The 25,541-nt window shown below is 42.2% G+C and overlaps 1 protein-coding gene across 2 annotated transcripts in view; it reads right to left on the reverse strand.

Moving 5' to 3' along the window:
• The window catches only part of DOCK2 (dedicator of cytokinesis 2), a 157,252-nt gene that overhangs the window by 35,209 nt on the left and 96,502 nt on the right, over nucleotides 1-25,541 (reverse strand). For both annotated transcript variants that reach the window (XR_010723196.1, XM_066197618.1), the window contains exons 28-33: nucleotides 25,069-25,167; nucleotides 23,879-23,973; nucleotides 10,789-10,867; nucleotides 2,361-2,461; nucleotides 2,206-2,264; nucleotides 358-506 (exon numbers count right to left, since the gene is read on the reverse strand). Coding sequence is in view for 1 of the 2 variants with exons in the window: in XM_066197618.1 (XP_066053715.1) it covers nucleotides 358-506; nucleotides 2,206-2,264; nucleotides 2,361-2,461; nucleotides 10,789-10,867; nucleotides 23,879-23,973; nucleotides 25,069-25,167 (582 nt within the window). In the remaining variant the exon portion in view is untranslated. The remainder of the gene's footprint in view (nucleotides 1-357; nucleotides 507-2,205; nucleotides 2,265-2,360; nucleotides 2,462-10,788; nucleotides 10,868-23,878; nucleotides 23,974-25,068; nucleotides 25,168-25,541) is intronic.

Consider the following 25,541-nt stretch of genomic DNA (forward strand, 5'->3'; position numbering starts at 1 on the left):
ATTTAGATTATAGGGGATCCCTAGGGGTCATTTAATTCTATCTCCTACTTAATGAAGGGCTGATTTCAATGTAAGTCTTGCTGCTCAGAACCTTTTCCAGTAAAACCCTGAAAATTTGGATTAAGATCCCGGGCTCTCCCTGGGCCCTTCTTTGCTGTTCCAACTATTTGTTGCTGTCATTGTAACAAGTTTTGCCTAAGTCAAAGTAAGTCGCTCTGGAGATCCTACACTTGCTGTTTCTTTGGTTCTTGATATTTGAGATTTGTGCAAGCGGAAAAGCTCACTTGACAAACATCGACCAGAAGTACTGAGCACATGACATTTAAATGCGCTTTCACACAGAGCATTTGTAATTACCTTTTTGAATTCTCCTGTCCTCTGATATTCACACAGCATCATGTCAAAGAAAATCGGGATCGTGGCTTTTCGTAGCTCAACCTCTGGAATAAGAGTCATTTCCAAGATGGGCCCAACCATCCCCGGAATAAAGCAAATTTTATTCTGCCCTGAAACAAAACCAAAAATATTTGAACATCTGAGGAGCAAACCAAATATTTCTAGGAAGACACCTAGGAGCTGCAGTCATTTAAAGGAGTGTTTAAGCCATCTGTGTTGGTCAAGTCTTACAACTCAGTCACTTGATTTCTTCTCAGAAGCTGGGGGCCTGTGAACGGATTCTGTCTCCTTCTAAGGTGCCAGAATGCAGTGCCAGGATAAGCAGGAGTGCCAGAGGAGTTGATATTCTTAGTGAAGGATTTGATTTTTCAGCTTTTGACATCTCCTTATAAATATTTAGAGTGGGAAGTAATAAATTACCCTAAGAACCTCCCCGGTTCCACCAGCAGGAGAGCACGACGGGGCAATGTCATATGGGGAAACCTTTCTACGAAGGAGAAAACCATCGCCGACTTTCGGGATTAAATTAGACATTGCACCAATGAATCAAACCAAGCAATGCATCAAAACCAGCCGCAGTAACAGAAACACCATCCACACAACTCAGCTGCTAAACCCAGGGGGAGTTATCTTGCAGCACCAGGGTTACATCAGCTGCCAACAAACCCCCCCAAATTCTGCCAAAAATCTGCAGAATGCCTGGCCAGGTGTCGCTGTTAGGGCGGACACGACACATAGAGTGGGACAATAGGATCTCTTCAGGAGGCTCTTTATTATGGCCACACGCTGTGTTTAAACAGCTTTTACAAACCTCAAGGGCAACTCCTAATTGGTTTATAGTTTTCTTGTTAATTACTCTATTGGTTAGTAAAAGGCATTTTACTTGTCCATCAAATTTATCTATTCTTGGATTGTTCACATATTTTCTTTACTGATTCTCATGGGACAACTCCCTTGTAATTACAGGTGCAGCCTTTTTTTTCACCCTCAGAATAGATTGTAGTGTTCAAGGAATGTCTCATTCTCAAAACAGCTTCACATGGGAACGCACAGATCACTTGTTAGCTGCACTTAGGAGAAATGCCAGGCCAGCTGTTTACCCTATTCCTACAGCCAGGTCCCAGGTGTGGCTCCAACGCTGCCCTGACAGATGGAGCAGAGAGCAGCAGACCCCAAGGAGATGTGAGAGTGTCAGGGCTGCCCGAAGCTTGCAAGGAGACAAAAACATTCTCATCAACAAATGGGAGACTTGTTCCAAACTCAGGAGTGTTCTGAGTCTGATGTTCCTCTCTGAAAAGTGCCATGGGAACTTTTAATGCAAATGCCACACATTTTTTTTTTTCCCCAAGATAAAAGGAATATTCTACCTAAGTTCAGTTAATAAGAAATGATCCCAAAGGAGGAGCAGCAGAACCTGGCTGGACAACAAATGTAAAACCTTTTTTGGAATTTTAATCCAAATAGATTCCAAATCTGAGCCTCCAAATTTGCAGAATCATAGGTTCAGGCTGAGCAGTAACCTTCTCAGGGAAAATTCATCCAGGCTTAATCCTGCCAAATAAGCTTCTGAAATCTGATTTCAGTCATGATTGAAATCTGAGAGAAGGTTGTGAGTTCTCTTTTAAATACAAACCTGGCAGTAATCCAACTGCATCTCATGTCGGCTCCAAGCTTAATCACAGGAGTGAAAACATATTTTAAGTTCAAATAGTGGAAATATTTACAACAGCAATTCATGTCAGATATTTTCCAATGGAACAAACATTATGTGACAGATTCAGTTGCAGTGAAGCTCAGTTTGCTACTCACCAAGTTTGTACCACATGTCACGGATAGCAAAGCCAATTAAACGTCTCATATCTCCATATCTGGGAGGAAAGGAATATGAGAGGTGTTTTTATCATTACCTTTTTAACCATTTTACTACAAAATTAAAGATATAAGCTAAAGGATATTTTGCTTACTTGTTCTGGATTTTGTTGTATTTTGCATGGGAAAAGTTTTCCAGCTGGAGTGAATCTTGGGTAATAAAAGCCACAGCCAAATGAAAATAGTTGTTCCACAGCTGTAAATTGAATATAAGGAAATTACAATAATTTTGAGGAAAGCAGGAATAATATTAAATGATGCATAATGCAGAATAATTTATGAAGCCAAATGATGCAAGCAGTATGAGATTTTTATATTATGCAGAGATGTACATCATTAGTATTATGCAATTAGCAGAAAAGAAAGGAAGATGAATTTTAATAACCATTACTACACATTTGCTCTTAATAACAGAGCAGCTGAATAAATACTGCTAAAAAAAAATTCACATGAGATGCATTAGCCAACAGCATTAAACCATGAACCAAAGCAGGAGTGGGGGAACACGTTACGTGCTGGTGGATCTTAACAAACTGGAGCTAAAGGCACCAATGTAATTACACTGCATTGGAGCACCACTTCAGAAGGCATCTCCTGACTCCTGCTTGGATCCTAATTCAACAACCATTTGTATGAAATTCCAGTGTAATTTGTGAAGAGCTCTCCACGTGAAAGAAGGACAAAATACATCCCTAAATAACAGCTGATCGTACTGAGTCTGTACTTGAAGCAGACAAAAAGCCTCTGTGCTCACAGTGCACAACCCTCCGTTCCTGAAAGCAAACTCTGCTCTACAGACAATCAAACACAAGCACCTCTCACACACGACAAACGGAAAGGGAAAAGAGAAACTTCCCTAGGAAACACAGATTTAAGGAAGGAAATACAATTTTCTGAAGCTTTTAGGCAGCCAGCAGCAGCTTTAAACACTTAAAAATGCAGCTGCAGCTAAAACCAGTGGTGTGGCTCAGTGAGAGGGAAGGCGGCAACGGGGAATGGATTCAGTGGGGATTCGAAGGATGGAACAAGACCTGGGACAAAGCTCTTTATTTGCATGGTGCAATGCAAACCTGGGTCGGGAACCCGCACTAAACAAATGTTCCATCAAAACTTAACTGGCCCCTGTCCTTTGTAGGCTGGAAAAGTCTGCTGTGCAAATAACGGGGAAAAATAGATCCCAACACACAAAACCACACCCAGAGCCGCAGACATTTCCCCTCATAAATACAGTTCTCAGACGTCCTCTTGAATTTGTAGATGATGTCCCTGCCTTGGAGGCCCGGGCAAGGCTCAGCCCAGCAGAGCTGCTCCTTTCAGAGCCTGGGAGGGCTGTGTGTGTGTCTGTGAGCACAGCCGGCCCTGCTGCACACACAAACCCCGTTCTGCAGCCAGCTCAGAGCCTTGCTCATCAGGACAAATGTTCTTTATGCCCTGAAAGGCCTGTTTTGCTCTCTCACCAAGTATTTTTAAGAGATTATTTTGAGCGGTGTGGAGTTCCCAGCCCCTTGAGAAGCTGTGTTTATTGATGTGCAGGGCACGCACACACACACTCTGTGCGTCAATTATAGCAGTGGAATGGAAGATTTTTCAAATTGTTCTAGATTGTGGGGAGAAAAACGAAGGCTTATTCCAAAATGATCTCTTATTTAATTTAATAGCTCCAGGTTCAGTGCCACCTTTGTCAGAGCCACACCCTACAGATTCAATCTCCTTATTTATAAAATACTTTTCCTTCCATCCTTAGAGTATCCCAAAATGGCTGAAAAAATGAAACTCTTTCCCTTTCAATAGCATATTCAAATTAAAGACTCACAAGATTTTAGGCACCAAAACTAACTTTAAAACTTTACGAGACAAACTAGTCCCTCTTTGAAGTAAAATAACATGGAAACAGATTTTAAAAATGCAAAAATTATTCTTATGAGACACGTTTTGTTTTCTCTTAATCCCACAATAACCCTCCAAGGTGTTTTGGACATCTGTCGAATTGGAAAATGTGGAATTAATTTAGCAGGAAATTTCCTGCCAGCTCACAAAGAAGAGATTTGAGAGTTATCCTAAAAAGTCATCCAGGAATAAAGGCTGCAGCCTCCTCCTTCACACACCTCTGAAAGCTGATATTTGCTGGTGGAATGATCAAACATGAACTTCAAACCCTGCAATTTGATAATTTTCAAATCTGCAACACGATATATAATATATAAAAACATAATACTCTAATATTTCCAGTACAGTTAATTCTAGCTAAATTTCCCAATGGTTTCATTCCCTATTAACCTCAGCATTGTTTCTGCAATGTCTGTCGCTGTCATACATAGATTTTTTGCAGTGTGTATTTCTCCCCTGTGTACTTTGTAATGCACTGAGGGTTTTGTTTTTGGGGTTTCTAAAAGAAGCTTTTAACATAAAAAATAAGCTGCACAGTTCTGTTTGCGATGTTGAAATACATTTCATTACTGCTGAGTTATTAATGGAGCATAGCTCATGCAAGAAGGGTGGGGAAACACAAAAACTAAGCATTTTCTTTCAAATCAGACTGACATTAGATTGTGGACTGTCCCTTTTATAATAAAAGTCTGTGGCATAGGTGATTAATTTATGAATTATAATCGCTGTAACAGCACAGATAGAGAATTATAATCCTTTCTAATGCCCTGTAGCTGTAGTGCTAATGGAGGCAAGGGAGGGAGGAGCAGGAATCGATAACGCTGCATTTCCAGAGCAGAGGCTCCCCGGCAGCTGTGCCTGAGCACAACAGGATGGGTTGGGTTTGTTCTCTGCCCTGCCCCGAGGGCGTCAGCCCAGCTCCAACCAGGGACGTTCCCAGAGGGATCCTGCACAAAAGCCAGGCCAGGAACCCAGGGGCACCAAGGGTGGGACAGTCACAGGGCTGGTGTGTGGAAACTCCTCCTGTGCAGAGCATAGGACCGAAAACCAAAACCCAGGAGCTCCAAACCAAAGGTGATGGAGCCAGGAGGTGACAGCGACAGCAGAGCTGACGCTGTTTTACACTACGACGACACACGCTCCAAGCTTCAGAAGGCGGAAGATGAATTTTTTACTTTTGGGATGTGTCTCCCTTTTATACTATTCTACACAGACCAATTTGATTGGTGAAACAAAGGCAAACCCCTTCAATCACATTGGTCAGACCAGAGCGACATCAAGAAGAAGTCCCTCCTAAGAAAACGAACAAATAACACAGATACAGTTACAAAACACTCCTTCTGTTTATGGAAAATTTTCTGGAAAAAGAATTTCGAGAAACCAAAACACCTCAGGCACAAAACCAGAGCTACACAGAGCGAAAAATGCTCTGTCCTGTGTAGTAATGCAACCCCTGCCTCAGTGGGTGCTTCCACATAAGGAAAGGTTTAAGACTCACCCCTTGCTGTACTAATAAGGTAAAGGCCCCAAAAACTTTGATGTTCTTTCCCCAGTAAGTGGCCTGGCGCCAGCACAGGGGCACTGGTTGGGCTTTGGAAATGTTCCTCAGAACCTGTAGCTGCTTCTCTTGGCAGCAGGCCAGGTTGTCCCTCCTGAAACGTGACGTATTTATGAAGATGCGCAAAGGAGCTGAAGCGCTTTTTAAGGTGTCTTAGCAAGGTGTCAGAGGCTTCTCCGACACCTGTGCTCGGCTTTTTCCTTTTTTTTTTTTTCCTGTGTTGTTTGTTATTTTGTTTTTTTTGTCAAAACCTTTGTTTTACAAAACACGCTTGAAGAGCCGTCTTGTAAAATTATTTTCAGCCATTTCTCTGTGACGGTTGGCCCCTCCGAGGTGATGGACCTTTGTGGGGCTTGTCACATCTCGCCCCACGAAAGAATCCATCAGTCCTGGGCAGAGGTGACACCTTGCAATGACATCAGCTGCCGACAGAAACAAAAATGTCCTGGGATTGTCCTATTTACCACAGATGACATCTTCTCAGACAGCTGTTGAGGATATCATGAATATATCGCACAAGTGCAGAAAATCACACAGTTTTTGTTACAATTAAACCAGAGGCACCAGGGAACACTTTTAAAAACATATATTCCATAATTTTTAAGATCTTTGTTTGTTTGCTAAGTCTCTTCTGAAAAGCCCATCTCAACTGCTGTACCCTAAATCCAGAATTTACACCTTTGGATGGTGCGGCTGTTCTGCTGCCCTGCAAAAGCCCAGCTGCAAGGCAGCGGTCTGGACATGGTGTGGACATTTGAAATTGGCAAATTCTTAACGGTTACTTGATGAAAACCAGCAAAAATCACAACACTGCAACATCTTTTAAGACTGGATGTTATGCCAATGGCTGATTTTCCCTTGCCTTTACCAGGAGAAGCCGATGATGAACCCTACACCAGCAGCACTCCCCACCTCCAGAGAAAAGGAAACATCAAAGGCAGCCCACAACAAATCCTCTCACAACCCTTCCCGTGGTCCTGACTGGGGGGCACCAGTGTGCGCTGCCTCAGACAGCTCTGCCATCTACTAAGGGAATCCTTGGGAACATTATTTTAAATAACACTGAGAGCAAAAAACCCCGAAAAGATGGAATAGAGAGAAAGAAGCGATTTTGCAGTCGCACTGATAAGACTTTTTATTGACAGGAAACGCAACAAGGAAGTCAAACGGGCCAGAAGACATTGATTGGTCTGCAGGGGAGAGTCTGACCTCACCCCTGCTCGCCTTTTTCTTCTTGTATGCCATCACTAGATCTCCTTACACGCTCTCCATAGGGTCATCCTGAGTACAGAGTCTTAAGCTAGAATGCTTTCCACAGTTGCAAGCCTTCAGAGTTTTCTTTGCAAGCCCTGAACGTGTGCCTGAAAGGAGACCTGCCAGCTCAGCTGCTCCAGCTCCACACGCCAAGGCAAGAGCTGCTCAACGGCTTCAGACAGGTGAACTGCTGAATTCACTTTTCAGAATCCCGGAGTGAGGAAAATATTCCCTGCCTTTCTAGATAACCCGTTTCAATATTTAGCATAACCTCTTTGTATCTAATATTAAATGCAAGAAAATTACTTGTTTTCAAATCCAGGGACGTGAATATAACGGAAACTGCTAAATATCGAGGGGTTTTACCTCTTCCAATAATTCCTGCTGAAACTCCAGATTTCTGTGCATTAAATCCTCATGTTCCAGTTCATGTTCAGCTCTGAAGAATGCAGAGTCATGCATTATGCAAGATTCTGTCCCTGTTTGTACTGTAGGCACCATGAATATTGGGAGCTCTCCTTCACTCCTACTTCATGGTTTATTTTTGGTCAATCACTTAATGAAATTTCACTCTCTTCTCCCCTGTAAAATTATTTCCTCTGGAGCCAACAGCTTTGTTTTATCAGCACAACAGTAAATATTCCATAACAGAAGCCTTCCAGGCAGAGCTGGTTTTATTGTGCTAAGTTTTGCTGAGTGCTGACACTGGAGAATCTCTGCAGGACACAACCTCTGAGTGCTGCTGATGTACTCAATCCATCCCTTGTGCACTCTGTGTGCAAACCCAGAAAAAAAAAACCCAGAGCAAGGAAAACCACCCCCTGACCCAGCAGGCACAAAACCTGATATTAGGTTGAGATTTTTACCTCCAAGACCAAAGATTCCCAAGCCCTTGCGGCCCTTGTTGCCCGCCCAGTGCGATGACAACCTCGATGTCAGGGCTCTGGGATCAGGGCAGGGCTCCCTACCAGAGTGGGAGGGGGAATCTGAGTGATGGCAGTGCTGAGGCAGGAAATTGAGCAGCCTTTCACTGCTGTGCTGGGCAGGCCTTGGGGGTTTTTCTCTCTAGCCAACAGCCTCAGCATTGAACCTTTGGCTTTAAGGCAATGCCGAGTTCTAAACTCAAGGACTGGACCCACTCCTGATCAGACACAGCACATCCTTTCCCCGGCCCTAAATGTAACATCTCTTTCCCTTCTACCTGAATCACATCATGAATGAAAAAAGCAGTTTGCTTTGCAAACAAGAAAGAGGCCAGGAACTATTTTTTCCTCCATTTAACAAGCTCAACTGAAGTAGCAAAAATTTTCTTCATTGCGTTTCTCTAGATTTAAACCACACTTTCTTAGATGCTCAGTTGCTTCACAGTTGACTTCCTTTGTTTGCTTTGGTTGTCTACTATTTACTGCCATGCAACCACTCGGCCGAGTGAAAACCCTCAGATCTATCTCCCTGTGCTTTAAATAGCTTTTCAAATTTTTCTTTTAATTAAGACTTTGCTTCAACTCTTAATAATCTGATCTGAAAGCACCGTCCTGCAGACAGCAAAAATCATGCACTTGTTTACGCAGAACCTAAAGGCGTGGCATTTTTTTTTTATTTTAAATAACACTTTGAGTGATTTGCGTCTCTTTTCTCCTCAGCCCGTCGAGCTCCTCCTGCAGTGGGCTCAGGGAGCTGCCCCAAACGCCCCTGAGGGTTGGGATGTGTGGGGCTGCCTTTGCTCCTGGGGCTGGAGACGGGTAGGAGCAGACCCTGCGATTACCAAGCCGAAGCTCTTAACAAACAGTAAAGCGACACTTTTCCAAATTTTCTCTCAAATCAAAACAGAAAAAGCAAGTTTCTTTGTCGTAGTGTCAATTTTTCATAGGAATGCAAATAAAAAGAGAAATGCAGCTACACAGTAGCTGTACTGTAAGGTGAACTATTTCATAAAGTACAGGAGTTTCTCATTTACTTTGAGTTAGCCACTGCTCAGGTTTGCTTACAGCCAAGATATATTAATACAAAAAACGTACTGTGGGAAATCAAATTTAAATTTATAATTAAGGATATTAGACGATGTGCTTTGCACTATTCAGACCTTTAGTAGTCCAGCAGCAACTTTTTAAAGAGATAGATTTAGGGAATTCTTAGAAGGTCTGCAGGGCTTTTATTCATGAAAGAAAAGTAAGGTAACACCTTGATTTGTACTTTAAAGTCTCTTATGAAGACTGTGAGGGTATTACAATTCTTTACAGGGCACGACTTATTTACTATAACATTGTTTACCTCCAGAGCCTCCAGATATTTGACAAGTCATGAATAAAAGAGCATTAATGCATCCCCTTGAACTACAAGGCGCGGTGTCGAACTACAACATCCCCGGTTGTTTGAGAACACTTTGGAAGGTACGGAATTGCCACAGGGAAGAGCTGAAATAAAGGCTCCAGATCAAACTGCTGCTTTCACCTTTGAAAAAGGCAGTGGACACCTTAATAAAACATTGATTGATCCAGTCTTTATAGTCTGTGTGGTTCTGGTTTCCTGCACGTGGTCATGTCTTTCAGGCCTTTAAAAAATTCCGCTTTTAAAAATTTCTGACACATTGTGCAGTAAAAAGTGATCGAGTGCTACAGAAACAAGAGGTTATAAACTGCTTGTTAATAAACTGATAGAGCCTAAGAAAGATTATATATCACAAATATGTCAAGGGCCTGAGAATTTCCAACAGGGATATTAACTAAAAATATATACATATTTTAAGTTCATTGGAAGAAACACCTTTCACTGTGATCCAAAACTCTTAACTAACATTATACATATATACATTTGCATAATCACACCTTTTGAAAGTAAAAACATTTTTAGTGAAATAAAGCAGGAAAAAAACCTCTACATTTCCTACTTGGGGCCACTGTAAACGAGTGTGAATCTTTTATTTTCTTTTCACTACTGTCTGTCAAACTCTTCCTGTGTAACCACCGACGTGGCTCCTCGGCAGATCTTTGGGACCAAGGGGTTTTGTGTTGAGGACCAAGAGACCAATTCCCCAAGAGTTTTTAGCACAAGTGGAATCATTTAAAACAGATCGAAAGCTGTGAGATGAACAACAAAATATAAAGCCCTGAACTTTACGTAAAGGGCGAAACAGAATAACTTCCTGCACCGTGATCAGGCAGCACTTGGTGACAAACCCCGAATCTAAAAGTATATTTACATTTTAGTACCAATTTAAGGAATGTGAAAACTACAGATATTTTCATTTTTATCTGAAGGAAGCCAAAAGTGGTAAAATGCGTAATGAAATAGTTCAGTTGCACAGAATGGTGCTGAAAAAACAAACAAAACCCCCCCCTCCAATTAATCTTAAAATATTACAGAAAGAACTAAGAAAAAAAGAGATGGAGGTAGACCTGTCAGTGAATACTACAAGTCAAAAATAAATTCTAAGTGCTAAATACTCCGGGAATCAGCAAAGTTAAGCTCTTTCTGTCCTACATCCATAGCACTGACATTGTAAAGGCTCTGTGTGTTACATCTGAGATTGACTTTCTGAATTCACTTGGCTGGCTAAGGAAAAAAAAAAAGAGTTTTCTCCTTGCCGGTCCTGAGCAGTTACAGAAGAAAACACCTTGGTTGGGTCGGTCCCTTGTCATAAATAATGAAAGGCGAGTTCTGATGTCTCATGGATGGTCCAATCCTGACCCGCTCAGAAGCACAGCCCCTCTGGTACTGTTAATATCAGTCTGGTTCTGATGCTGGCACTGGTGCACAGCCCCAGCAGGGGCTCTGGCACACCTGCACACGCTGCCTTGCCTCAGCTAAAAACCCCACGTACTTACTTGGACTTCAAAATTCATGTTCTCCAAAAATTTCTGGTTCATTGTCTCTGCAAATTTGTTGATGGCTCTCAAGAAGACCCTAAAAACCAAAAGGCAGTTTATAAAAATTGATAAAAGATACAGATAAATGAACGCAACCCCTGGCAAGCAATCCCCCTGTGTGTGATTCTGATGGGGGCTCGTTTGGCACTGAACACTCTGGGAGCATCACACATGAGCACAGCAGGTGACAATCTGTACAGTGGCACTGGATTTACAGTGTTACCCATAAAAAAAATTAATTACACACTTGTCAAAAAGTTTCTCCACCTCTGCAGGAAAAGTCAGACAATAGAATTTTGTTTCTCCTGCTGCACACTCTGCTGCATTCCTGAGAAAACAGAGCAATTCTTCCAAATCCAGTGTCACCTTCTGCCAAACCCAGATCATCCACAGGGGTGGCATCACCTCCTCTTGGGGTGTGACAGCTCCTGCGCTCACATCCTTAGTGAGGAGCTGCCACTTCAAAGATCCTAAGTGTAGCTTTTCAGCTTTCTTGCAGGTGGGGAGGGCAGGAAAACACCTCTGCCCACCTTCCGCCCCAGGTGGATTATAAAAACATTCCAAACAGTGAAAATACACATTCAAAATACTCTACAGTTACTTCTTCCAAGAGTAAGAGCATGAACATTACCCCTCCAGCCTGAAGTGCAGCACCTCTTTAAGCTCTTGATTAATGCAGCATGATTAAGTCATGTTTCTAAAGCTAATTTCTTTGTCTGACTTCCCAGCACGGATCATTCGTAAAACAAAAAATCAATTGTATCTTTAAATATTTATAAAGTTTATTTTAATAATTCAGTTGTTTTCAAAATTGGAAATTGACTGAAAGTGATCATTTGCCTCTGCTTCATAGGTAATTTTTTTAAAGCTATGAAGTGGAAATATTTCTATGGAAAACACTGTGGTGGCAAACAGAAAGGTGAACACAAGGGAAAACCAACCCCGATTGTTCAAATATAACGATTGGCTGACAACTGGATATTCCCAGTCAGGAAAAAAAAGAAAACTATTAGTAAAACATCCAGGTCCAGAAGTCCCCACCGTCTCAGTGATTGGCACATCAGAGAAAGCAATTGTGCAATAATTAGGATTATCAGCAAAAGATTAAGAAACCGCAGGATATCCATATGTTGCAGTCAATGGAACGCTATGGCCTTGTGCTGGATTCTCTGTGCTGTTCTGGTGTCCCATCTCAAAAGGATAAACAAACAGAAAAAAGAAAGAGAGAAGAAAGCATGCAAATAATTGTGACACAGAAATGATCCTCAGCCAGGGACACAGTGACAGAGGAGGGAGGTGACAGGATCTGTAAAATCGAAAGCACTGTGGAGATGAGAGACTGAGTGCTCCCAGGGAAGCTTCCGAGAGCCCTGAACACAACCAGGACGTGCAGCCAAAAGAGGCAAACCCAGGTCCTGTGTTAGTCTTGCTCAACTCTGCAGCTCATGGCTACAGGATGCTGTGAACGCCTGGATTTTATACTGGCTCAGGAGTGATCAGACACATCGAAGACTGAACCTAAGGGAGGACAAGTAAGTGCCATTGGTCACTGGAGGCTGGGAGAACGCAGCAAACAAGCTCTGTTGTTACACTGGTCCCCCGGCAGCCCTCTGTGAGCCACTGGAGAAGCACAACAGTTGGGAAAGGAGTTTTAGTCTCATCACAAAAAAAGAGAAAAAAAGAGAAATCAGAAGGGCTCAGTTCAGTTTCTTAATGAGGGAGGGAAACAAAAGTTCAGCTTTTGGCAAGGTTACAACAGGGAATCCCACTCAACCACTGAGCAATCACCCAAAGGAGCTCCCTGCTCCATTAGAGCAGTGGCTGGCTGGAGCGAGATCCCCTCTTGTGGGTGAGGTTCTCCAGGAGGAAAATGCTCTTTGCAAAAACCTAAAGAAGAATTTCTTCCCATCAGTGGAACACCCCCCTGTGCTGCTGATGGCATCAAGGAAATTCAGGAATTATGCACGTTGTCACATCTTGCCGAGTCCTTTTTGTTAAGGTGACCAGAGGGACAGTGCAGGAGCTGTGGCAGGGGGAGGTAACAGATTTCTGATGGTGCTGTGTCACTCCCGGCATCATCCCACACACACAGCTCAGCTTCCTCCCTGTGGTCCAGGGCATCCTCTGATCTCATCTCCAGCACTGGCTCAGCTCATCTTGCCGGCTGATTTGTGTCAAGCCACGTGGCATCAAACCTCCTCCAGTTCAAGACATCCAGTTTTGCTCAGTGCTGCCCTTGCAGGCTCCCACTGCTCTGCTGAACACCTTGTGCACGCTCCCAGGGCTGCCCTGTGCCCCCACTGCCATTTCCCAGGCCTTGCCTCCTTTATGTGATCAGCTCCTGAGTGGAATTCCTGCTGAAAGCTGTCCCACGCTGCCCACAAGCAAATAAACACATCCTTGCCCAACGCTCCGCTCACATGGGGACATTTATCTCCTCCAAGCTGCCTGATACTTGACACAAACGGCTTCAGTTGCTGCAAAGGACGGGGATTCTAGAGAGTGATTTATTTCAGGCAGCACAAACCCCCACACTGCTCGGCAGAATCAAGACAGGTTATTCTTTGTCATCATCATCATTATTCCTCTGAACAGGAGTTTCAGGTCAAGGCCTTTCCAGTGTTCAGTTTTCCGTAGCTCTGCATTGCTCTAGACCCTTGGATTTACAAAGTTTGTTTCTTGCCAACTCACATAAGCAAGTTCTTGAGCTCCAGCTGCTCAGGGAGAGCATTTCCCTTCACCCAGAGTTTTTTGGCTGGAGCAGGAGGGGGTGTCTTCCATTTCTGAGGCTTTTTTAATTCCCAGATTCTGTGCAATTCCACACTGCTCCAACACCATGGTGAAACACATCGCCTAAATACCCAGTCTGGGCAGACTCTGGTAAAATCTGGCGCCAATAACTTCTCTTGCAATAAAAGAATCCCACACTTTTCAGTACTTACTCTTTAAACAGAAATATCATGCAAGATAGAGCAGGAATAATCATAGCTTAAACACACATGAAATTTATTAGTGGAAATCTATTTCCTAATGTGGAGATATTACTGGGTATAATAAATATTTTTGTGAAGAGCTTGTGGTTTACTTTTAGCCATACAGAAAAACCTCAAGGGCACCTAAGAAACGCTGAGGTATTTAATGCCCAGTAGAAATCACAGAAAGTATTAAAAATATTTACAGGTTCCTATACAATGTAATTATATGTAAGCTGTCTTCTGTAAATATCCCTTTCGCTCTCACAAATATTTTTATCTGACAGCCTGGAATGACACATTTTCAGGGAGCATGCAATATTTCCAGGCTGTCAAGTTCCAAATATTTTCATGCATTTGTATTTTGCCTAAAGGGTGTATCTATTCCTGTCATTGGGAGTCACTTAGGCAGGGGTTTGAATGCTATTCCTGGCTCCTGCCAATGCCTCAATGATTTCACTGTCCTGCCTCAGTGTCCACTTTCATCAAAATGGGGCATTAATTAAGTAGCCACAAGCACGAAAATAAACAGGTAATTGTAAAAGAGTGTGAGATTCTGATTTAAAAAAAAAAAGGAGAAAATACAATTTCAAACACTAATCTTTAAAGACTTAAATTAAATTGTCACAATTTCAATTAATTTTAATGAAACAATAACTTCTCTACAGTCACTTACTACAGAATTAATTTCTCATCAGTTACTTTTTTTTAATTTCATTACTGAAATTCCTCTACCCACAATAACGTCAGAGATATTTCCTGAGTTTATGAGGATTGATGCTCCTAATGTACAGCTCATATAAAACTCTTGGGCATGAAGATTTATGGAAGATCTTCAAAGTCCAAAGTCTCTGGGCTAAATCTGGGTATTAAAACTCACGGTTTTGGCTTAGGACAGCAACAAAATTGCCATGGTTCAGCTGCTCCTGTTTTCTCTCTCTCTCTCTGAATTTCCTGCTGCTTCTGCTTTACTATATTGTATTGTCAGAGGCATTTGTTAAAAGTTTTGGCTGGGAAGAGAGCCCAAAGAATAGAAGCCTGTGCAACTGCGCTCAGTTTCACACACTTAGCTGGCTGTTCTAAACAGGGGAGAACAGTACCTTAAGTAACACAGAGAAACAATTTAAGGCAGAAAACCCTGAAAATTCATGTCACCCTAAGATGAAAATTTGACTTCAAGCTGATTCTCCCTCAAAATAAAACAGAGGCATTGAGATGGAGCAAGGAAAGAAATTTGTATTCATAAGCAACATCTTAATCAAAACAGGATTTCAAGGCTATTTCTCAGAAGATGATGATGTTGTCTAACAGTAAAATAGGTCTGCATGCTGTCCTTGCTTTTGAAGTGTAAATAGGTAATAAACCTAAATTTCAGATCTGCAACTCCAAGTTATTTTTAGCAGGCTGGTTAGAATTGTTACATCAGCTTCTTGCAACATAAAACAAAGAGAAGATTTAATAAAATAAATAAACACCCCCCAAAACCCCCAGACAAACCAAATCTTAAATTCACATTGACTGCTCTTAGGTGGCTTTGCAAAACCCGGCCTTTTTCAGCACCTGGTTCCAAACAAAGAACACTTCCGGGTCCACAAAATGCTTTTGGGAAAGGTGCATGAATCAGATCCAACATTAGAAACATTTCCAAAATAATGATCAGACCTTTCCTCAGACTCTTCAGCTGAATTCTTTTAGAGCAGTGCCCAGCTGCAGTGAGATGCTCTTCAACGTCTTCTCAGGTTCACATGACTCTAAAATCTGTGAGTTCACTGCTTCAGCTCTGAGATGAGTAACCCAGAAACTGAGGTGAAGGCTGAATGAATTCTCTCAGGTATTTATGAGCATCAATCCAACTCCTGCTTGCTGTAGCTCCTCACCCCATGACTGCACTGATGTAATGACAGGTGGAAAAAATGAATCAAGTTCAAACTTCTACTGGATAACCAGACACAGAAAAATAAAGTTGAAAAGAGTTTTCCTGTGTTGTGAAAACTTATTCAAAGAAACCATTAAAATGATGGCATATATGGAGATTTTGAAGTCACATCTAAAAGCCAGTGAAGGCACAGATAGTTTTTACAATTCAGAACTTCTTCCCACAAACCCCAAGTGCTTCTCCCTCAGGGAATTTGGTCCAAAATTCAAGCCGGAAGGAGTTACACTAATGTCAGTGTTTTTTTGTAATCCCCAAAACTGATCGATCTGCACTTTCATCAGTGAATCCTCTACTCAAACAGATGAGGAATATGAGGCAAGTTCTTGCAAGCCCTGGAGGATGTACTGATTATTGCTTTTAAAGATCTTTGCTGAGTTTGGATAGTTTGGGTAATTGGCCATTATGCCAAACCTGTGAGACCTGGAGCAGGGAATAACAGAGCCAAAATAATACTCGAACATAATTTATATCAACTTCTTAGTATCATCCTCATAAAAGGTTGTGCAGAAGACACCTGATGAGTACTGTAGCGTAAGGGAAACACAAGGGAAAAGCAGCAGCTGAAGTCAAATGATTCTCCTGTGGGCTTCCGTCAACTTCTCCCTTCCTTGCTCTGAGCACAACGTGCAGAAGGCGGCACATTCCAGAACGAGAAGATTCCAGGAGTGGCTCAGACCCAAACCCCAATGCTGGTCGTTGTCAAGGACTGGAACAGAGAGTAACTATAAACTAATGCTGGAAGGTACAAAATGCAGAGAAGAGAGAGCAAAGAAGCAATCAGTGTGACAGGGGAGACCAAAACACACAGCTACTCCAGGTGAAAGAATAAAAACCTTCACAAAGCAACGGCAGGAACGACCTCCTAAGAACATGGCAATCACGGATTTAGAAATGAAGGGTAAGTAATGCAAGATGGAAACGATATTTAAAAACCTTGTGGCTACACGAAACCTAGTTATGAAGAGCACAATAATGGCAACACTTGGGAAGAAATCCACTTCCATGGTAACTGGGGAAATCTGGCCAGTGGCACAAAGAAAGGAGAATAATTTCATCATATTCCTCCCTTGTGTCAACTCAGCTTCGCTACAGACTGAGGAATAGTTTCTCGAACCATTCATATTGAATTCTAATGATGAAGCTACTGCCATATTCCTAAATTCTTTTCCAATGTACACCGAGAGTGTAACTAAATCACATGGTCAGAAAGCAACTGCTCCAAAATGGCTGTGCCCCAGCTGCTCCTGTCTCAATTATAACACTGGGGCTGCTCTCAATTACACATCGTGTTTTCCCTTCCTAGCGTTATTGGAAAACTTGCATTAAACAGCTCTGCCAAGCATCCAGAACACTGCATGCTAAAATGTGTCAGAGTTATTCTGACAGCAGCACAATGAACTCCCACAGAAAATCAGGAACGTGCAGTGGCTTTGCGCTGGATAAGCCAAGTTTTCTTGTGAGACCCTTGACTTGGCCAACAGGGTCTTTTGTGTGTGGCTTTTCTTTCAGCATCTACCCCAAACATGCTTTAAGCACTGCGTGGCTCTCATTTAGGAACCAGAATACATTTTCAAGTCTGCCTATTAGGTGGACATTTTATGCCAAACTCCTGGAAATGGGATGTTTTGAATGCTTTAAGGAATTTCATATCTTGAAAAGGAAGTGAACAAAGAGCTGCCAGAATGGGCTCTAAGGAAACCAGCTCGAGAGGTTTCAGTACTTCATGACTTTCAGTAATTTTGCTTATATTGTGACTTTCTTCTCACTTCTGTCTCCTTTGCTTTTTCTGAGCGTTCCAGACGCTTTTTTGCAGAGTAGAAATATTCTGAATTAATGAAAAAATTAACAATCACTTGCTGCCTTTAGTGCTGATCAAGAATGGGAATCAGACAGAAAGCTGAAACCCTGTTCTTAAAGATGAATGTAATGTCTTAACAGGGTTGTGTCAGGATGTCACACACTGATAAACTCCCACAGCCTTCACTTTTGAAGGAAGTTTGAATTGATATTGTGAAATTACTTCTCCATTCTTCCACTGATTTTCATTGCATAGAACCAGCAGACCATGAATTTTAAAAGGGATGATTATGCAGCAAATACATAATACACCAACAGGCTTATTTTGTGATGCTTCTGGTAAAAAAATATGAAAATTAACTGTTCAAAATAATGCTAAATACAAGGAAATTGCATATACTTTACTTCCTCAGAATCTCTAATTAGATGAAGTTGGGTCAAAGTTACTCAATGGGGAACACAGAAGGATTGCTCAATTGCACTTACAACTAATGAAAACGATGAGCATTGAATTTTTAGTCTTTTCTGTAGAAACATTGAACAGTTTGTGTGGGGAGCCTCTTCAATGTCTTTTAGTCGTTCACACTTTTTCTACAGAGGGGAAAACACTCCTCGTTGTCTTAATCCCCAGATGTTTTATGAAAATACTTGAAAACGTTTTATAACAGGCCACATAGCAAAGAACCTTAGGGGTTTCTATCTGCAGGTCAAAGTTGTGTCTAGGAAAGTAACAGATTATCTCACTGACTTCCTCAGAACATCAAATTACCAAGATTTTTTTGTGTGTGTGTGTGTGTTGAGTTGTTCTCTCCGCTGAGGACTTTTCTCTTAGTCTGGGAGTGTGAGCACCCCAGCAGCTGATAGCAGGAAAGATGAGGCACTCTGCAGTGGGAGTGGGAACGGGACATCTCCCTGCACGTTTCCTCTCTGCATTTCAGATAAAAGATTAAATAAATGACTGCAGTTAAAACCTAGCAGGCATCCACTCTGTCCCATGCCCACGGTGGGCAGCTGCCTCCCTTGCTGGCCAGATTATCTGCTGCAGCCACCACACAAGGGAGTGTTTGGATTCCTGGGAAGCAGACAATGCCACGGCACAGATAACAACCAGCAGCAGGCAGGGTTAGCGCAGGATGAGCATCCTTGTGCTAGGAGGATGCAGGTGATGGCAAGGCGGGGTGACACTGGCACCTGCAGATGGAAGCGGCTCTTGGTGCCAGGCTGGGAGCTGCCAGCAGAGCAGCAGCCACAGCTGGAAGGGAAATTCTCCCCGGGAGCAAAGCACAGCCCACAGGGACAGCACTGCCTCTGCCCTCACCCGCCTCACCCCACTGCCCCAGGACTCTTTAACGGCATCTCCCTGATTACAAACACTGACTTTTGTAGAGACTGAGAAAGACAATGAGGAAACAGAAGAATCTGGATTTAACGGACAGGAGACACAAATTTGATAACACATTATGTACCAAACAGCCCAGCATGGGAAACAATAAAGAAATAAATTTCCCTCTGGAAGGAACTGTATATTAACAGGGGAACTGCATTTCAATAAGGACATTTTTAGTCTCATAACAAAGCCAAACTGTCCAAGGACACATCCTATCACTGCGCACCACTAAATCAATGACTAAACAGCAACGTTTGTTTGCATTTGTTATAATACCTTATTGACCCTTTTCTGCAGCTGTGCATGAAAGAATGTTTTTGTTAGGCATTTGCACTTGTTGATTAAAACGTTTTCTCATACATTAAAATTACAAAGTTCTGCAATGTGCCATAAGCCCGTGCATAAATATATTCTGCTCCCCTGAAAATTCAAGCCCTCATAAAAACAACGGCATTTCTATAAGAAGATGTTTAAATCAGTCAAAAGTTGCAGAGGAAAACGAGATCAAAGAAAAGAGTCACTTGTATGCAGCAGATCAGCCTCCTAAATTCTGCCTTATTTGCACAAAATAAACCATAACACCGTCATCCAACCTTAGTTACATAAATGAATCAGCTTGCAGGGTAAAACTAACCAAAACTATTCATCTGGGGGTTGGGATGGGGTTTTTGTTTGTGAAATATGGTAAGTTTTATTTCCATCAACAGATGAATGGAATACTGAGAAGCAGCTCAAATCTTTTAATTAATTTGAGGTTTTTCTTGCTTTCAGCTTGAGTTCAATGAATCACAGAAAGGTTTGGGTTGGAAGGGACCCTAAAACTCATTTCATTCCACCCCCTGCCATGGGCAGGGACACCTCCCTTGGAGCACGTTGCTCTAAGCCCTGTCCAACCTGGCCTTGAACACTTATTCCAAGGCTGTGTTCAGGACCATGCATGCATATGTGGAAAACAAGCTTTCCAGGTGCCACAGAGCCATTCTCTGGTGATCTGTGAAAAGAAAGAGAGAAAAAAATCCCAACAAACCCCAGGCCTACTGTCCTCTCTTGACGAGAAGTCCCAGCAGTCCCAAAGAGGAATTTCCTCTGCCTCCCTCCCAGGGCCAGGAGAAGTGAGAGAATCCCCAGCTCTGGCAGGCTGAGAGGTGCTGAGGTGCCTGGGGCTGCAGGTGACACTGATTTGAAGGCACACTGAGCTTTGGCTGCGTTAATAACAGTGCTCCAAGTGTGAGCTCCACGAGAACCGCGTCTGGAGGGTGTTACAAAGCAGTCCATCAGCAAGTAAGCAGCTATTTTTAGTATGTATAATGAAAGAAAATTGACAACAATTCCAGCTCTTTTACCACATACCTGCAGTGCTAAACCTTTCAAGTTAGACTTGAAAAGCACTGGGGAAGACTTGACTCTGACAGATGTCTGAAAACACTCAGATACACAGGTAATGAAAACATATTTCAGAAAAAGCTGAACTCCTGGAGCTGGAAAATACCCCACAGTGTTATCTTGCAGGAGTTTTTTCAGCGAGTAGGATCTGACCTTGAAATGTGCTGGTGAAACCCTGTTTCCCTTTTTTAAATACCTCAAAACAGCGTGGGCATAAAAAGGTTCCAAACCCAACCCAAATGGACATGCAAACAAACCAAGTGCCCACTAAGCCACTTTGGACACCAACAAAACTGATCCTAGGCACTAATCATGATCAGATCAAATACTTTCAGCCTCCCTGTGAGGAATTACCATTGCACAGCCCAGAGGACAAGGGAAGGGATGTGAACACTTTCCCTCTTGCTGCTAACCCTCCTAACTGTTCCTTTTACTCAGCGAATCTGACTCCCCACGCACTTCATGTTGACAATAAAGTACATGGATTTCCTGGTAGAAATTATATCTCTCTCTCTAAATTAAAATTATGAACAGCTGAAAGATAAACAGACTATATGGTAGTACCTAAACCAGCAGAGAATTTTCCCACAAATGCCATGTACTTAGGAATTACTGCTTTTAATAAGTTAATAGCCAATATCTAAGTGTCGTGAGTGGGATAAAGTGCACATACAAGCAGTAGTAACTAATAAGAAGAACGCAGTAAGCAACTTTAATTAGAACAAAAGCTAATTAAATCCACCATGGAGGATCATAAAAGCAACTCAGATATTATATCCTCACGACCTCAATGATGATGTTACTGTTTCCCAAAGTGTTCTGCTCTATCTAGCATGCCATAAAAAAAAGAGTTCTTTCCATCTTGCGGCTAATGGAAGGAGGAGAAAAACAAGAAAAAGAGAAGGTATTGCAGTATTTCATGATTTCATTCCCCCTTTTCATTCTTTGCTGCTCATTGAATACTGCCTGTCACACACAAGCCTCTTCCTCCTTCAGAAGTGGGTTGGGACGAGCATGCCTGGGGAGCAGAGAGCACGTTGTTTATCATAGCGATTGAAAGTGATTTGAGTTAAATCATTCCATCCTGATACAGGCCAAGCTCCATCAGTAAGTTCAGTCAGGTAAGATTCTACTCAAATTCTTTCAACTCACTCACCAGAATTTCTCCTGGATGAGAAAGAATGTGCCCATTCTCCCTTCCTTTGGACCCTGTAGGAAGCCATTCCCCCATTCTGTGCCCCCATCTATGCCAGACACCAAACTTTCAGCTGAAATCTCCCTGATATCGTTCAGGCCCTGCCTGTTTTTACTTCCAGACAACGGGGATTGGGGTGTCCTGCTCAGCAAACAGGAGCAGCCCTGCAGTGCTGATGACGTTCTTTCCTCTCCTCTGCTCTCTGGAAACGGACAGATTTCACCTCTCTGTGCTGCAGCCCCTCCTGCAGCAAAACTCCTCCAATTCCCACTTTCCTTGCAAGCCACAAAACACACAGGGTCATGCAGGGGAGCCTGTGCTGCACACCCTGAGGGTACAAACACCACCAGCTACACCCTGCCACTGCCCAGGTGACACCACAGATGTGTCCCACAGCCCTCACCAAGCTCTTGGCAAATGCAGAAAGAGGAGACTCGAGGCAAATTCCTCCTCCAGGGACTAAAAAGCCAGCATGAGCCTCCTGTTCACAACAGGGGAATAGAGAGTGCAAGACTCGCACTGTGCTGGTATTTCTCTTGTTTGGTTTGTTGGGGTTTTGTTTTAATTGTCTTTTCTTCTCTCGGTGTTATTGTAAGAGACCTAAGCCTGATCCCCTGTGACTTTTTCTCTGCTATTTCACTGGTTTGTGGTAAAGAATGTTAACAAGACAAATCCAGAAAACTAAATTAGTCTTCAATTCATTTTGTAGAACATTCATTCCCTCAAAAAAAAACACCCCAAAACCTGAACAAAGAAAAAAAAATCCAACACCAAATTTCTATAAAGACTGATAAAAATCCTCTCTCTCAGTTGTTGATATAACATAAAATTAAGATATAAAATAAGATCAATAACTCATTTCCTTATGCATTCCAGAGAACAGCAATATAATCAAGGAGCATAAACAGTGCCAAGTTATTTTAGGGAAGCAATGTGTTTACAGCAGAACTATTAAATAGCTTCTAAACAGTATTTTTTTTTAATGCTGACTTATTTCTTTACACAGGCTAAAGCTTAGAGCAACAAAACCTGCCTGGAACAACTTGTCCACAGAGTTCAGAGTCTTTAGGAGGCACATGAACACACACACAGTCCCCCAAAGCAACTTTTACTGTCAGAACCTGACTCAATACAGACACCACCAGGTGAAGCCTGAAGCCCCAAAGACATTCTTTGACTCAGGACAGACACTTCCCACCCTCACAGAATAAAACAATTCCACACTTGTGGAGAATCCAGGTGTCAACAGATTTTCTAGATAAGAGAAACAGTTTTACATATGAAAGGTTTGATGTGCTGACATGTGCCAGATGATTGCAGGTATCCCGTTATTTTTTAGAGTAATCCGTTTAGAGTAATCCTTGCTACATCAAAGCTAATTGCAATCACAGCAGCAGCAACATTAGAATGTGCAAGGAGTTAGATTTCACCTGAGAGCCCAAAGACTGGCTCAGACAAAAAACCAAGAGGGATGAAACTCCTGTAATGTACAAAATACGACCTGAATTGGCACATCTGTACCTGCCCACCTCAGAAGAGGGGTCAGGGATCCCTCTGCATGGTCATTAATGTCCATGAGTGACACAGTGAGGTTTGGACACCTGACTAGAACCACCACCACCCACTAGAACATAATCTTCTCTTTTGAATCACAGAATGCAAAAAAGCTCCAAACAACTTTTTCATTTAACGTAATTCCATTCAAATCCTAGATTAAAATGTATCCAATATTGATATCTGATATCACATAACTGTACATTTTATTGACAATTCTTCTCCTCAAGACTGAGCGTTCTCAGGAGATGATCAACTTTACTGAGAAACCTCAGTCCTCTCCTTTTAAAAGTGGAAGAATTTTGTAACGGTGACATTCCAAACAAACAGCATCTGTGGACTAAATTCATTCCAACCTATGCCCTTTTGACACTCTTACATCTGTCCCTCTGCACTTCTAGAAAACTCAGGGTTACCACCACCCCTACAAAACTAAAATAAATATAGTACAGGTGTATAGTACATTCAACAGAAGTCTTGCTTAAAAAGTGTATTCACTTCATAACACAATCCAGCATCCAAAGACAAAGTGTTCCTTTGAAAACAGGAAGCCAGGACAAGTTCAGCAGTAAAGGTAACATCCAAATAAATAAATAAATAAATAAATAAAAAGTATTCTCCCTTTCCATTTCAAGTAGACTAAAAGCACAGGCAAGAAGCTATTTAATGGATTGCTTCAGATGATCTCCTTGGATTGTTTCAGATGACCTTCCCCAGACTGGAATGACAAAGTCATCCTGGACTGCGCTGAACACTGTTTGTAGGGCATGAAGCGCTCTCCTCAAGCACAGAGAACAAGAGCACTGTCCTGCTCCCCTCCTTACCTGTTCTGCACCATGCTCATGGCCATCCAGTCCGAGGGGTAAACGTTCTTCCCAATGAGATCCTTGAACATGATGAACGTTTCCATCAAGAAGTCCTGGAAGAACAAAATACGGTCAGGCTGGGGCTGTGTAACCTCCACTTGGAAAGGTTTCTGTGGGATTAAGGAGCCAGGAGGGAGAGGTTCCACTCTGCTCTCAGGGAAGTCAAGAGAAGAACTCCTGGTGCTACCAGTAGATCCGAGACTGGAGCCAAAGTCCTGTAGAACAGCCAAGATTCCAAATGGAAGCTGAAAGCCAGTACATTAAAGTCGTTACACAGGGGTCTTTGGAAAACAGAAGGCATAAATGAATGGAAAGAACACGTTGTAATACTTTACTTCTGAGTAAAGTTTGGTATTTTTAATTAATTAATCCCACTATGCATAAGAATTAATAGTTTTGAAAAATACAGGATTTTTTCTTTTTTTTTTCTCCATTTAGTCCATATTTAAAATTCCAGTTACGGCACCACTCTGACTTCAAGAAAGGAAGGAAAGTGATCAGTTCTTGACAAGCGCTGATATTGCCTCCAGGGACTAATTGTCCATGTAATCCAAACCTGCGCCACTACCCTGCCTTACCCGACAGCTACACCAGGAATGTCAAAGGACACACACAGGACGATGGAAACCTTCTGGTCCCATTAAATTCTGGCAGGAACAATTGCAATAAAAGGGTGTACTACAAGAATAGGGCATTTATTGCATTCAGCTTACAACGTTGTTTGCACCAGGAGTAGATTCAGTAGTGAAAATGGAAATGGATCAGCGTGTGTGAAGTGTGGAGGGAATGTTCAACTAGTTGAGGACAGATTTTGCTGTTGCTCTGTTGTGGGTTTATTCTTTTTCTTTTTCCCTTCCTCAAAAGAGCACAGCACAAAGATCCCATTACTTATTCTGGATCATTACATCACCACCTTGGTGCCAAGATCAGCAGAGAAATTAGTTTCTTTCCAAATTTCTGATTAGTGAGTTGTCCAGTGCCACTGTTAGAAGAGGGAGGCAGTGCAATGACGTGGAGGCAAAAAATGTACAGCACCAGAATTCATTCTAGGAAGAATCAGATAAGGAACTCCAAAAAAAAAAATCTACTGATTTTTCACATGAAATCAAACATGATAACTATCAACTCTGCCATCACTTAGTACTCACCACTAGTTCTGAACTTGTCTGGAAGGTTTCAATGTACACTGAATAATGCTGGTCATTCATCTGGTTTAGGATCGCTGTCATGCACGCCACAAAATGACTCTGAAAGCAAACCAGGCAGAATCAACACACGTGGCTCACTTAACACATTGGATTGTACTTTTTCTGAAGTTGAGGCATGAGAAATGCCTGAAAAATCCCTTTATGTATGTAAAAGTAAATAATTCCAAGCTCTTGCAAGCCCAGATGAAAGAAACAAACTAAAAACTCCAAAAGGATTATTCAAAAGCTGCTTTGGCAAGGGACAGGATCCTGTGAGAAAGCTGCATCATCAATGAGACACCACATGGAAACACACACTGCGACAAGAAAACTTCTTATATAAAGTACAACTCAGTATCACCTTAAGACTCCGAAAAGGCATGTGACGTTCCCCAGGCTTCTTCTATTAGGAATTCATGGGAAGAAAATATGTC

The sequence above is a fragment of the Chamaea fasciata genome, unplaced genomic scaffold (genome assembly GCF_029207755.1).
Source record: "Chamaea fasciata isolate MVZ Bird 193981 ecotype frontalis unplaced genomic scaffold, bChaFas1.0.hap1 SCAF_15, whole genome shotgun sequence".
Lineage (NCBI taxonomy): Eukaryota > Metazoa > Chordata > Aves > Passeriformes > Sylviidae > Chamaea > Chamaea fasciata.